This window comes from Anolis carolinensis, chromosome 6 (genome assembly GCF_035594765.1).
Source record: "Anolis carolinensis isolate JA03-04 chromosome 6, rAnoCar3.1.pri, whole genome shotgun sequence".
Taxonomy (NCBI): domain Eukaryota; kingdom Metazoa; phylum Chordata; class Lepidosauria; order Squamata; family Dactyloidae; genus Anolis; species Anolis carolinensis.
Window position 1 is genome coordinate 58,610,754 of NC_085846.1, and position 15,254 is coordinate 58,626,007.

Sequence of the window (15,254 nt, forward strand, 5' to 3'; positions counted from 1 at the left end):
AAACATGAGAGAAGTCTCCCAGCAGGATGGTAACACATCCAGCCATCTCATGGGCAATGTCTCTCATACCAGAAGTGACTTGCAGTATGTTTGCTTCTGACACGATTAAAAAAAAACATTAAAAGCAGAGACCAGGATATGCAACCATCACAATCAGCTTCATTTATGACAATTAACATTTATGATTATAGATATTAAAATAAGTAGGTTAAAACATTATTCACTAAATTCATCCGCAATCTGACTCCTTAATTTTATACCTGCAGCACAAAATGTAGCCACTCTTAAAGTGATCCATGATTTCCTATCCTCTATTTGATATTTAAAATAGCATACTTCATTTCTGTCGGCGATCTTCTGTATAATAGGAGAAATAAAAGCAGATCGAATGTCCCTATAGAAGTGGCAGTGTAACAGGACATGCCTGGCAGTTTCCACTTATTCCAAACCGCATGGACATACTCGCCCATGTTAGGGGATACCTGCAAACCTAACCTGCAGTAGAGTTGATCATAGAACATGGACAAGATTAAGGATTTCCTGAATTTGGGAATATCTAGGTTGGATAAGTAATTTTCTGCAATAAGCAACGTCATGCTATTTTTAATTTCTAGGTACCCGCCTATTTCTCCACATCTCAGATACGTTGTTCAATGGTAGATTTGGCTTTGTCATATCTGAAACCCCAAGCTTCTCAGCTTGTCCTGCAACATAATTTCCATTTTGCTTGAAAATTTTCTATTAAAGTGAGAGGGGCTAGGCCTGCTGGACAAAAAAATTGTTTTTTTAACTAATATTTATTTATTTATTTACAGCATTTATATTCCACCCTTCTCACCCCGAAGGGGACTCAGGGCAGATTACATTACACATATAGGCAAACATTCAATGCTTTTTAACATAGAACAAAGACAAGACAAACATAGGCTCTGAGCAGGCCTCGAACTCATGACCTCCTGGTCAGAGTGATTCATTGCAGTGATTCATTGCAGCTGCTCTCCAGTCTGTGCCACAGCCCGAGCCCATAGTGGATTTTTAGGATTCATACCCAAGCCTCAACTGAAATTTGACCCACCTCCAGTTGGACTACAGAACTGGAAACATTGTGCAACAGTGTGTGCAGGAATTTAGTTTGAAGGGCTTTGAGAAGGTTAACATTTTAATGTGCATATATGTGCTGAGGAACAACTCTTGCTACAAATACCTGGGTAACTGTAGGAATAAATTGTCCTCCTTTCCCACAGAAGAACCTAGTGATTGCTTTAATATTCCTCTGGGCATTTATAGTGGTGTATTTAGTGTGAGTGGCGCCCCTGCTGGCGCAGGGGCTTAAACCGCTGAGCTGCTGAATTTGCTGACCGAAAGGTAGGTAGTTCGAATCTGTGGAGCAGACTGAGCTCCCACTGTTAGCCCCAGCTTCTGCTAACCTAGCAGTTCAAAAACATGCAAATGTGAGTAGATTAATAGGTACCGCTCTGGCGGGAAGGTAACGGCGCTGCATGCAGTCATGCCAGCCGCATGACTTTGAAGGTGTCTACGGACAATGCCAGCTCTTTGGCTTAGAAATTGAGATGAGCACCAACCCCCAGAGTTGGACATGATTGGACTTAATGTCAGGGGAAAACTTTTACCTTTACTATTTAATGTGAGTATCCCATATGCCCCTTGTGTGAAAACATAACTTGTTCAATGGGCTGATTACCAATCTACCTCACATTTTTCTATTAAACAAAATGGATTTAGATTTGGAGTAATTAATTGTCAGTTGTTTACTTTTACAATATGATTCCAGGGTTCTTAGTAGGTGTCTTAACCCCACACAAGAAAGAGACAGTAGAATTGCATCATCAGCATATAAAAGAACGGGGAGTGGCATACTTGCAAGATTTGGAGGATGCGCACCCTCTTTTTCCATACTTCAAACTAGCAAATTAATATAGAAACTGAATAAAATAGGTGCAAATATACATCCTTGCTTTACTCCACTATAGGTCTGAATTTGCTCTGTTAGATGTTCCTGGCGGTTGCATCTAATCTGTAGCCATGTATTTTTGTACAAACTACAGATAAGAATCAAAAGGTGTGTCAGAACCCTGCTACTAGAGCCTGGATGTGGCTCTGAGTTTCAGGGTCACTGACATTGATAAGACACCTGCGTCCCAGGACTCGGAGGAGAAACGGCTGATGGACTTGGCGGGGAATTTGCGCGGGGTTTTACTGAGCGGGAAGAGACTGTTCAAATGAGGGGGAGGGTATATAAAGGAGGGTTGGCCGGAGCCTCCCATTCTTGGCTTTTCCGATGTTCATGTTTCCTACAGTAAAAGTTCCTGGTGATACCACAGAGAGTCTCGTGTGTTCATTCAGGAGCGGCTGTGGTGAGCTGACACTAAGCCAAGAATACGGACACCATCCCGCTGTAGCGGTGAGGTGTAACATGCAAGTGGAGGATGAAGAGCTCTTGGGCGCCGGAGGAGGAAGGTCGGAAAGGGCCACTCCCGAGACGGACGCTGAGTTCCACCAGCTGGCGGCCCTGGCGTCATCCACCGCTTATGCCCAGCCAAATGGGGTAACCCAGAGGCGCGGAGTGGTGCGGGGAGATAGCACCGGAGGAGAGGAAGGTTCACCTTCCCCAGGCCCGCAAAAGATGGTGTTTCTGGAGGAGAGGATGTCGGCGATGGAGACCACCCTGGCAGTGATGTCGAGGGCGATGGAGCGCCTGGCGGTTTTGGCGGAGCCGGAGCGAGGAAGGGAACTCCGGGCTAGCTCAATGTGGGACGTGAGCATGGGAAGCAGCCAGGGCTTTGCAGACCTCCCAGCACCGAAGGGAAGGGAAATGCGAAAGGAGCCCGGTGCCCGGCCCAAGATCCAAACGAGCCTGACGCGGGTGGAGGAGAGTGACGACGAAGGGGAAAAGCCTCCGAGAATCCCGGCTACGCTCCCAACTGAGACCCTGGTGCCCCTGGCGAATGCCGGGCGTGGCACAGGACAAAGGGAAGCAGCAGCGGGGCCCACTGGCCCGCAAGGGGGCTTGCGACGGGCGGAGGATTGGGGATTGCCACCACAGGGACCCCTACCGAGACGAGAGGAACTAAGGATCGAGTTTGGGGGAGAGTCCTCTGAACTGGATTTTTTCCTGACCACGGTGAGGGGCTATATGGAGGACAATGCCCACACTTTTAGAACGGAATCCAGCCGGGTACGGGCCATTGGTGCAGTGTTGAAGAGGGGAGCGGCCAGCTGGTACGTTCAACTACACGCGCGGCGCGACCCATGTCTGGGGTCACTCCGACGCTTTATGGGGGCCCTGGAGACCCGTTTCCGAGATCCACTGGAGCAGATCCGGGCGAGGAAGGAGTTGAAGACCGTCTCCCAGGGGCAGAGGTCGGTATCTGAGTATGCGGAGGAGTTCCAATGCCTCGCTGAAAAGGTGCCGGAATGGTCTGCAGTGACAAAGATAGAACTCTTCAAAGAGGGGCTCAGGCGGGAGATCCTCTCCTGGGCGGTGCATCGTGATGAGCCTGACACACTGCGCGGATGGATTCAGCTGGCGGGGCGCATCGAGACATCGCTGGCCCAGGCGAGGAGGCACCGAGGAGGGCTACAGCAGCGGCCGCAGATGAAAGAGGGGAGCCGGAAGGAGGGATCAACCCCAGCCGGGAGGAGAACGGAGCCGACAGGGAACGTGAGCACCAGCAGGAGGGGCTGCTTCGTGTGCGGCCGTTTGGGCCACAGGGCTGCCGAGTGCTGGCAGAGAAAAGGGGAAGGCGGAGGCCCGCCCAAACCAAGAGCCGTGGCAGGGAAACGCGCCGAGGAAGAACCACCGATGAGGCACCACTCGGGGGGGTTGGTAAGTCAGGACAAAGCCATGATAGTGGTCCCCATTCAGCTGGAAAGTGGCAGCAAACAAGCAACCTGCAAAGCATTTGTGGATTGTGGATGTTCCAGGAACATCATCTCCCCTGAATTAGCCGAGGGATTGGGATGCGAAAGAACGAACCTAGAATCCCCAATAGCTTTTTCGCAGTTGGACGGATCCACAGCATCGGGATCATTAGCTAAGTACAGTGCCGAAGATGTAAAGTGTAAGATAGGGAGTTGGGAAGGAAAGGTGTCATTTGTGATATCACAAATAGCCAGCTATAATGTTATACTAGGCATGCCATGGCTGGGGCAGGCCAACCCGCAAATCAACTGGGAGGATAAGAGCATGATCTTCAGGATGAAGTTGGAAGGAGGGAGCCAGGAAGTGGAAAGGGAGCCGGGGAAAAGGGGGGAGGAAGACTCTATCAGGATAGCAGAACTGGCAGATAAATTACCCCCAGAGTATCGGGATTTTGTGGACGTATTTGATGAGAAGGAAGCAGACAGTTTCCCACCGAAGCGGAGAGTTGAAGTGAACATAGAACTAGTCAGGGAAGTCCTGCAAAAGTTGAGAGAAGCAAAACTGTATGCGAAGCTTGCCAAGTGCGAGTTCAATAAAGACCAGATAGACTTTCTGGGGTATAGGATTTCCTCCCAGGGAGTGGCGATGGACCCTGCGAAGGTAGAAGACGTGAGGGGGTGGGAAGCCCCCAAAACACGGAAGCAGCTGCAATCCTTCCTAGGGTTCGCAAACTTCTATAGAACATTTATCAAGGACTTTGCACGCCTCACTTTGCCATTAACGGATTTGTTAAAGACTAAAGGTAGGGGAGAAACAGCCAAAGTGAAGGCCCCAGGGGCCAAACTGACCTGGACAATAGAATGCCAGGAAGCTTTCGAAGCCCTTAAAAAGCGTTTTACTGAGGAGCCTGTCCTACAGCACCCTGATATGTCTAAAGCCTTTGTATTACATTGCGATGCGTCAGACCGGGCATATGGGGCAGTTCTGCTACAGAAAGACGAGGGGGGGAACCTGAAGCCATGTGGCTATCTGTCAAAAAAGTTTAGCGATACAGAAAAAAACTGGCCGATTTGGGAGAGAGAAGCCTTAGCGATTCTAAAAGCACTAGAGTGCTGGAGACACTTTCTGGAAGGAAGTGGAACACCGTTTGAGGTGTGGACTGACCATAGAAATTTACAGTATCTAAGATCCCCTCGTAAACTATCAGCGAAGCAAATTAGATGGGCCCAATATTTCAGCCGTTTTGATTTCAGACTCAGATTCTTCCAGGGGAAACATAATATACTCGCTGACGCTCTCTCTCGGATGCCTCAGCACGGGGGAGGAATTCAGGAATCTGAAGGGAGTATTTTTCTTGATAAGCAATGGGGCCTGGCAGTACTAACTCGAGCACAAGCGGCCAAAGAAAACAAACGTACTGCCATTTCCACGGGGGGAGGAGAAATATGGGAGGAAGAGTTGAAGCGAGCGTATGGAATGGACAAATGGTTACAAACAAACAAAGAAAAGGGAGAATTGTGTGGGGATTTGGTGTTTGTAAATAAGAAATTGTATATTCCTGAATGTTTAAGACGAGAAATGTTAAGGAAGTACCATGATAACAAGGGTGCGGGTCATCTAGGCCCCACCAGGACTATTAAACTGTTGGCCAAACAATGCTGGTGGCCCGGAATGAGGAAAGACGCCAGGGGATACGTCACGCAGTGTGAATTATGTGCAGAGGGAAAAACACCACCGGGGAAGCCCCAGGGGCTATTGCAGAAGGTGGTGGAGCCCATGAGGCCATGGGAATGCGTAGCCATGGATTTTGTAGGCGAACTACCCCCCAGCAGAGGCCACAGATACATTTGGACAATATTGGACCTATTCTCAAAACAGGCACACTTTGTGGCTCTGCCAAAACTCCCTTCAGCTGAAAAACTTGCTGATTTGTATGTGAAGCATGTATATCGCCTACATGGGTGTCCCGACAAGATAATTAGTGACCGGGGAGTCCAATTTACTGCAAAATTTTGGGGAAAATTCTTACAGCTGTTAGGAGCAGAAAGGAACCTGAGCTCGGCCTTTCATCCCGCGACCAACGGGGGGGTCGAACGTACCCAACAGACACTGTGCCAATTCTTAAGGATGTACACCAATTATAGACAGGATGATTGGGCGGACCTTCTTCCGTTTGCTGAGATGGCTTTTAACGGGGCCGTACATTCGGCCACAGGTCGTGCCCCATTCGAAATAGTATACGGACAGGAGGTGGCACCTTTCCCCAGGCTACCCGAGTGGAAAGAAGGGGAGGGCCAGACCGACGAGGAATGGCCGGCCAAAATCAAGCAAGGGTGGCAAACCGTGGTAGAGGCATTGCGGGAAACACAAAAGAAGTACAAGCTCTTTGCGGATCGTAGGCGCCGAGAGGGGGACAAATTGGGCGAAGGAGATCTGGTTTGGCTGAGCACAAAAAACCTGAAATTGGGGTTCCCATCCAAGAAATTGGCTCCACGCTATATAGGGCCATTCAGGGTAGCAAAAAGAATAAACGAAGTGACCTATGAGCTGAGGCTACCCAAGGACCTAGGAAAGGTACACCCGGTATTCCATTGCAGCCTGTTAAAAAAGTATAAAGGAACTCTGGACAGCGGAGAACAATAGTTGTGTTTAATCTTTTCCTTCCAGGAAGAAGGGGAGGAGGACGCCATGTCAGAACCCTGCTACTAGAGCCTGGATGTGGCTCTGAGTTTCAGGGTCACTGACATTGATAAGACACCTGCGTCCCAGGACTCGGAGGAGAAACGGCTGATGGACTTGGCGGGGAATTTGCGCGGGGTTTTACTGAGCGGGAAGAGACTGTTCAAATGAGGGGGAGGGTATATAAAGGAGGGTTGGCCGGAGCCTCCCATTCTTGGCTTTTCCGATGTTCATGTTTCCTACAGTAAAAGTTCCTGGTGATACCACAGAGAGTCTCGTGTGTTCATTCAGGAGCGGCTGTGGTGAGCTGACAAGGTGTCTGTCTATATTTTTGCCACTTACCTTTTCCCATAATCTGTCTCATGAAATGCGGTTAAAAGCAGAATTAAAATCTATAAAAGTAGCACAGAGAGATCTCTCTTTTATCAGAACATATTTTTCAACTAGGTGTAAGAGCACAAGTCCTTTGATCACTCAGTCCTGAAACTTGCTTGTACTTCTGCTCCTGGCTCATTCAATCATCCAGAATAATTGTGGAGTGATCAATGCTAGTGAAAAAAGCAACTAACACTGGAGTCCACCATTCAGTGCTGGCCTTTAGTAAGTCTGGTAGGATATTATCCACGTTTGGAGCTTTGCCTTGTTTTAGATTTAGAATAAGTCTGTGAATTTCCTCTACAGCAACGGTTCTCAACCTGGGGTCCCCAGATGTTTTTGGCCTACAACACCCAGAAATCCCAGCCAATTTACATACTCTTAGGATTTCTGGGAGTTGAAGGCCAAAAACATCTGGGGACTCCAGGTTGAGAACTACTGCTCTACAGTAAACTAGGGACCAATTTGGTCAGTAGTGCTCGGAGTCAGAGGGAGCAATTGGGCAGTTTGCGTGCTTACATATAGGGAATTAAAATGTTGTTCCCAGACTGTGGCTGGAATGACATATTCCACTTCTAAAGGAACATTTTGCTATTCTTTTGAGAAATTACTGATAGGATCTATAACAGAAGTGATGAATATGCCGTCCTCCAAATATTATTGGACTTGAAATCTCACCATCGCTCTCCGTTTGTAGTGCTTAACAGCACACATTTAATGCCATCTAGAGAATCACCTATTCTCCATTCTTAGCCTCCAATAAAGTTGAGGGTGTCATTTGAAAACACATACAAAAGGAAACAGAGCAATGAATCAGTATAATTTATTTTGAACATGGAAAACACTGTCCTCAATAAAAGAAGCATCAGTCCTAGGTTGAGTATCTAGTTTGTAATCTATCTATCTATCTATCTATCTATCTATCTATCTATCTATCTATCTATCTATAAGGTGAAAATATGTATGTTTGTATGTTCCACAATGGCTTCAAGGTCTGCCGGTGTAATAGAGTTTTCAACCTACATTTATCTTTCTCTCAGGCCTATCAAAGCCTTCCAATAGGCACATGTTATTCTCTGCATAATAGGCATTGATAATGGTTGTTGTAGCCGGGTATCTTGGCGCAGCAGGTAGTACTGCTCTTATGACGGAAGAAGAAATTGCAATTAAACAAAGGGCCCTTCTAGACAAGCCCTATATCCCAGGATATTATCCAAGGTTTTCTGCTTTAAACTGGATTGTATGAGTCCGTACTGTCAGATAAACTGGGATAAACAGAAAACCTGGGATCAGATCCTGGGATATAGGGCCTGTCTGGAAAGACCTAAAGTCAAAAGCTTGGTCAAGTCAAACTGAGGATCAGAGTCTGAAAGAAGTCTAAGGAGCTACCAAAGAAAAGTCAAGAAATTGACAGAGTTGAAGCCAAACATCACTGGAGATTTAAAACAGGATAAGCCAAAAAGTAACCAACATTGAAGCCAATATCAGAGAAACTGCCAAAGAAAACCAAGTTGTAGAAACAGCTTATCTTGATGCTGCTGATACAACAAACAAACAAAAAACCCTGAGGGGTGCCACTTAAAAAAAAATGCATAACAACTCTAGTAAGTTCCCAATAGTGCACTGCACTGGTACAGATAACATATTTGTTTGAGTCACAGAGGCCACAAAGAAGAAACTGTAGAATGATTTGTGCTTACTTGATAGTCAAATATCCTAAGACAGATACTTAATTTTAATAATCTATGTCAGAAAGAAAGATGGACAGAAATAAATAATTATGTATTATTATGGCACAATTAACTCTATAGTAACCATATGTGAAACATTAACACCAGAAGCAATGTGTGAATTACTTTCTTCTGCCCAAACAGCAACCATTTTGGAAATATATGGTATTAGCAATTTAAAGAAATAGTTGTGAAATACTTTGTTTTCAAAGTATTTTTCATGAGAAGCCCCACTGCTACACACTCAGAAAATATAAACTGTATAACAGTAGAATAAGGAATGGTTGCCTTTCTCTCTTCCAACAGACAACCCAAGACTTTTAGAGAGATTGCCAGGCACACTGAAATCTTGCATGCCATGCCCAAAATGTTTTGTAAAGAATTCAGATAAACAAAAGAAAGATTAAGTATTGATGACAACATATAACAAATCCCCTTGATATATGGGAATGCCCTTCTTCTTTAAGGTTTGGGGCTAATGAAGCCTCTGAATGGGATAACAAACAAAACAACCTCACTATTTTTTTGCAACATGTAAACAGTAATACTTCAGAGAACATTAGCTATATGGACAGCATATACAGATGTGTGTGTATATATCTCAGCTAATAGAATAGGCGGTTTCATTTGCTGTAATCATACTCCTATCATGTTCCATTTTCTTCTTTTCCCGTCCCCATCATTTTATAGAATCATAGAATCATAGAATCATAGAATAGTAGAGTTGGAAGAGACCTCAAGGGCCATCTAGTCCAACCCCCCGCCAAGAAGCAGGAAATCGCATTCAAAGCACCCCCGACAGATGGCCATCCAGCCTCTGCTTAAAAGCTTCCAAAGAAGGAGCCTCCACCACATTCCGGGGGAGAGAGTTCCACTGCCGAACAGCCCTCACAGTGAGGAAGTTCTTCCTGATGTTCAGGTGGAATCTCCTTTCCTGTAGTTTGAAGCCATTGTTCCGTGTCCTAGTCTGCAGGGCAGCAGAAAATAAGCTTGCTCCCTCCTCCCTATGACTTCCCCTCACATATTTGTACATGGCTATCATGTCTCCTCTCAGCCTTCTCTTCTGCAGGCTAAACATGCCCAGCTCTTTAAGCCTCTCCTCATAGGGCTTGTTCTCCAGACCCTTAATCATTTTAGTCGCCCTCCTCTGGACGCTTTCCAGCTTGTCAGCATCTCCCTTCATCTGCGGTGCCCAAAACTGGACACAGTATTCCAGATGTGGTCTGACCAAGGCAGAATAGAGGGGGAGCATGACTTCCCTGGATCTAGACGTTATTCCCCTATTGATGCAGGCCAAAATCCCATTGGCTTTTTTAGCTGCCGCATCACATTGTAGGCTCATGTTTAACTTGTTGTCCACGAGGACTCCAAGATCTTTTTCGCACACACTGCTGTCAAGCCAGGTGTCCCCCATTCTGTATCTTTGATTTCCATTTTTTCTGCCGAAGTGAAGTATCTTGCATTTGTCCCTGTTGAACTTCATTTTGTTAGTTTTGGCCCATCTCTCTAGTCTGTCAAGATCGTTTTGAATTCTGCTCCTGTCTTCTGGAGTGTTAGCTATCCCTCCGAGTTTGGTGTCATCTGCAAACTTGATGATCGTGCCTTCTAACCCTTCGTCTAAGTCGTTAATAAAGATGTTGAACAGAACCGGGCCCAGGACGGAGCCCTGCGGCACTCCACTTGTCACTTCTTTCCATGATGAAGACGACGCATTGGTGAGCACCCTTTGGGTTCGTTCGCTTAGCCAATTACAGATCCACCTAACCGTAGTTTTGTCTAGTCCACATTTTACTAGTTTGTTTGCCAGAAGGTCGTGGGGGACTTTGTCGAAGGCCTTACTGAAATCTAGATATGCTACATCCACGGCATTCCCTGTATCGACCCAACTCGTAACTCTATCGAAAAAAGAGATCAGATTAGTCTGGCATGACTTGTTTTTGGTAAATCCGTGTTGACTATTAGCAATGACCGCATTTGTTTCTAAGTGTTTGCAGACCACTTCCTTAATGATCTTTTCCAGAATCTTGCCTGGTATTGATGTGAGGCTGACCGGACGGTAATTGTTTGGGTCGTTCTTTTTTCCCTTCTTGAAGATAGGGACCACATTCGCCCTCCTCCAATCTGCTGGGACTTCTCCTGTTCTCCAAGAACTCTCGAAGATGATTGCCAGTGGTTCTGAAATAACTTCCGCTAGTTCCTTCAATACTCTTGGATGTAGCTGATCTGGCCCTGGCGACTTGAATTCGTTTAGAGTGGCCAGGTGTTCCTGGACAACTTGTTTCCCTATTTGGGGTTGGATTTCCCCCAATCCTTCGTCCATTCCATGTTGCTGAGGTTGAAGATGGCTTTCTTTTTGTGAGAAGACCGAGGCAAAGAAGGCATTAAGCAGTTCTGCCTTTTCCCTATCCCCTGTCACCATCACCCCATCTTCTCCTTGCAATATAAACCCATCTGGTTTATATTATTGCTTTACAAAACCTGAGGGGAAACACAATAAAACTATGAATTAAAAACAATCAGGAAATCGAAGACTGAAGACAGAAAACTGTTGGTCTAGCAACTTGACACAAACTTGAATTGGCTTTACATTAGAGAGCACAGACTATCACAAGCAGTTCTAGCTAGGAAACAAATATTCTCAGAATATATTTATATGCAGTTTTACAGACCATTGATTGATAAGAGGTCCCATCGAACTCAGAGGCCCAAAGCTTTAATACATACAAGAATACAGCTATAGAAATATAAAGAAATAGCTGCAACACTTTCAGCTTGACAAGTAAATAGGTCTCAGTTCATGGCTGTATGCAAGCACTAAAGCTATAAATCAACAATGTGAACTGGAATGAAAAAGAAAACCATTCATACATCTAAATCCTACGTAGCATGAGTCTGAAGCGCATAATTAGTCACCTCCTTAAAAATGTACTTCAGTGAGATCTATTCAGCATTTGTCCAGAATATTAAATTTAAACCATGCACAAGCAACACAAAAAAATTATCAAAGAATCACGGAACAATAAAATATAACATGTCTTTAAGATATTTTAACAGTCTCAATCGCTGCTAATCATCATCTTGGAAGTCTATAAAACTTGAAATGGCTTCAAAAACTTGCCGGCATACTCCTAAAGCCTGACACAGTTTCATAGTTATACCCTTTTAACTAAGGACTAACTAGAACTAGGAAAAAAGTGCTTTAAAACATATTCTCATCATATGCTTTGGTAAGCTACAAAACACATAAAGCAGAATGCATGTTTATAGATTATAGATAGGAATTTAAGAGCTTACTACCAAAGAGAAAGAACGAGAGAGAGAAAACAGTTCTTTCTGGACTATACCACTTCAAATCTGTCAGATTTTTATTCAAACACTGCCGTCTTGTGTCTACATAAGAAATTAACCTATATTTCTGTTTCCAGGTACTATCTACTAATAGCAAAATCTTTTAGAATGCTACTGTTGTGAGAATCATATACAGCAGGCTTTCATTTAATTGGCACATATGCAGCTTGGTAGATGCCGGATAAATTTAGTTCCTGGTTCCTTAAGAGTTACTGTTAAAAATAGGTCTAACCAATACTGTATTCATACTATGCCATACCATAATCTCTGTATTGACTTGATATTAGTAGTTAAAACCAAATTAAGATAAACAGACCACTTCATGTAGTGCACCATTTTTTTTGCTGATTGCTTGAGAGATCCAGTTAACTGAGAGCCCACTGTATATAAATTTCCTTTCAGTTAATCCTGTTTATACATAAACCAAAAAAGATTGCATAGTGGAATAGTTTGCTGAATTAAATGAGATTTAATTAATGCAGCTTCTAGTATTTGAGTGAAAATTGGCCCTAAACAGAACATCCTGAACCAAACAAAGTTATCATTTATGTACAGGATTAAAAAACAGTCTGCCGGCCCGTTTATGTTGGATAAGTGAGACTCTACTGTATTTAGCAAAATCCATGCCTTGCCCATATCCACTCAGAATCAAGTCCCATGGAACTTCTTTGTAATACTTTAATGTGTTTATCATCGTTCACACAATGGTAAGCATTTGAATAATTAGCATTTTCCCCCACTCATCCCCTCTTATCGTTTGTGATTAGTGCATACATAGTTTGGAACAAACTTTCATTGGTTGCATTTAAAGCTGTCTATTGCCTGTGTCTGCCTCTTTGGGAGGGTCTAGGAATTAAATAAATTTATTTATTTACAGTATTTCTATTCCGCCCTTCTCACCCTGAAGGGGACTCAGGGCGGATTACAATGAACATATATATGGCAAACATTCAACGCCATCAGACAAATAACATACAATATAGACACACACAGAGGCAATTTTAACATTTCCAGCTTCATGAGGGTATGCTCAAGTCCAGCCACAGGGTGAGCTGTTGCTTCATCATCCACGAGTGACACCGAGTGCTGTACTTCCTCATTCCTTTCCATGTGCTGCTGGCAGTTTTATGGTATTGTAAATTAGTTAAATTAGCCTCCCACAGAAAGCGTACCTAAATTTCCTAGTTGACAGAATCAACTGTCTTTCGGGCTGCTTAGATAAACAGCAAGCCGGGCTATTTAATGGTTGGGGGCTTAACCCGACCCAGGCTTCGAACTCATGACCTCTCGGTCAGTAGTGATTTACTGCAGCTGGTTAGTAGCCAGCTGCGCCACAGCCCAGTCCAATAAAGGCAAAGTTGAGAGATTATGTTTGGGATAATATAATCCCAGATGCCTTGATGGGTCTAGGATTTTAAAGTCAATGGCTGCTTGGGTACCCTAATGTGCTTTGCAGATATGGCAAAGTGGATGAGGAAGTTTCTACTTGATTTAGGGTCTTAGTGAGGCAGGGCAAACTGGTTGGGGTCAGGTCCTGCTGTGATGGTGGAAGTATGGGGGAAATATGTGGTGCTGCTCATGCAACTTGAGGCCAGACCCTACAGGGGAGGCTCTATTTGTTTTGGGGAATTAGGAAGAGGTGACAGAGGGGAACCTCAAGGGGAAATTCATCCGATCCTCGTTTTTGGGTCTCCTGTTTGATAACAATATGATTTATACATAAGGAAAATTAAAAACGATTGAAGTGACATGTTTCACTTACTCTCACCAACTCATTGTAAAATTAGCAATGTGGAAATCCTCCAGACTTATTGCTGTTGCAGAATGGGCAAGAGGATTAGCTTGACGAACATGGTTAAGAAAAACCATTGTTTCTACACCTTTCATAATCTTCTGCAGATTTTTTACACTGTTATTATTGAAACCTATAAATGCAAAGAACAGTTTTCAAGCCATTGTATTTCACATACAGCCCTATATTTTTTAGACTGTGGAAGCAACAGTTCTTGTTGCCAGGAGCAATAATAAGAGTGCTCGCTATATGGTGACAGGCTGTTCTTCCTATCTTTGATGTACTTGGGATTTGTCAAAATTTACTTAGGAGAACCACAGTTTATTCATAAGTCTAGCTTTCCTAGTCTACAGCAGCAAATGTCAGGGGAATGGCAGCTACTAAATTCCAAGTTCAAAAGGAGGTCAGATAGTAGTAATTCTCCTGAGGAAGGAAAATTTGCTGGCTCTAGCTTCTTATAATATAACAAGATGGTAAAGAATTTCCCTGCCTCTTCTCTCAACAAGACAAAGAGCTTTGCTGTGTATGTAAATCAAAGTAAATGAAAGCTTCTCTACAATTAAATCCCAAGGGATTAAGATGAGCACTTGATTGAAGACATAATGGGTGATATTGGCAAAATATAATAATGCCATTAATATCAAAAGGTTTCATGCAGGATTAAAAAGCAAGTGCCTGAAAGTAAATTACATCATTGTGGTGGCTTATGTGGTTTTTAAATAGCAAAGCTGATATCAGAACCAAAGTCTTTTGGACATAGTTCCAGATAAACTACTGTTTTCAGTCAAAAGAGCAACAGTAGCTCAGTAACCGAAAAGACATTTTCTTGACAACACAGACAGCAGTGGCACAGGGACAGCACGCACTAATGTGCTTGTCTCAAGGAGAAAATTAGTCATGGTTAAGTGTGCCAATTGGATTCAAATAGAAGTTTTTAAAATTGGCTCAGCACAGTGGTCATTTCTACCCCTTCTTGGCACAACATTCATTCATGCCTTTCATGAAACATTTAGTATAGCCTGATGCTAATTACAGAAAATTAATTATAACATCAAATGCTAACTCAAAGTTTAAAAAAGAAAAGAAACTAGATTATTTGTATTGTTGTTACATAAAATGATTGCTGGATTCACTTTCAAAGAACAAGCAATCCATTTATTTTCCTTTGCCCAAGCTTTTTATAAAATTTATAAAAAGCTTGGAAACTTCTTTCTTATGTGGTAATATTTCGGAGCCATTAGAATATCCTTTGACTTGGTATTGGGGAGGCCATTCATTCTATGTGCAATAAAACAAACTTACACAATAGCAGCTAGTGGCTTTCACGTGAGTGGGGTGGTGAACCTGAGTTTTATTCCAATTGTTCAAGGGGCTGATCTCTATCTCTCAAATATACTTATGATAGTTTATTTAAAGTCGAGACTAAAACTTAAGAGTGGATTTACTA

General features: G+C 43.8%; 1 protein-coding gene across 2 annotated transcripts in view; it reads right to left on the minus strand.

The window, feature by feature from the left end:
* Nucleotides 1–15,254, minus strand: part of bbs9 (Bardet-Biedl syndrome 9) — a 284,565-nt gene that overhangs the window by 63,798 nt on the left and 205,513 nt on the right. The window contains exon 22 of one of the 2 annotated variants that reach the window (XM_062984296.1): nt 7,745–11,145. The exons of the other annotated variant lie outside the window; for it this stretch is intronic. Within the exon in view, the coding sequence (XP_062840366.1) occupies nt 11,129–11,145 (17 nt within the window). The 3' untranslated portion in view covers nt 7,745–11,128. Of the gene's footprint in view, nt 1–7,744; nt 11,146–15,254 lie in introns of those variants that run through there. 2 annotated transcript variants of the gene reach the window in all.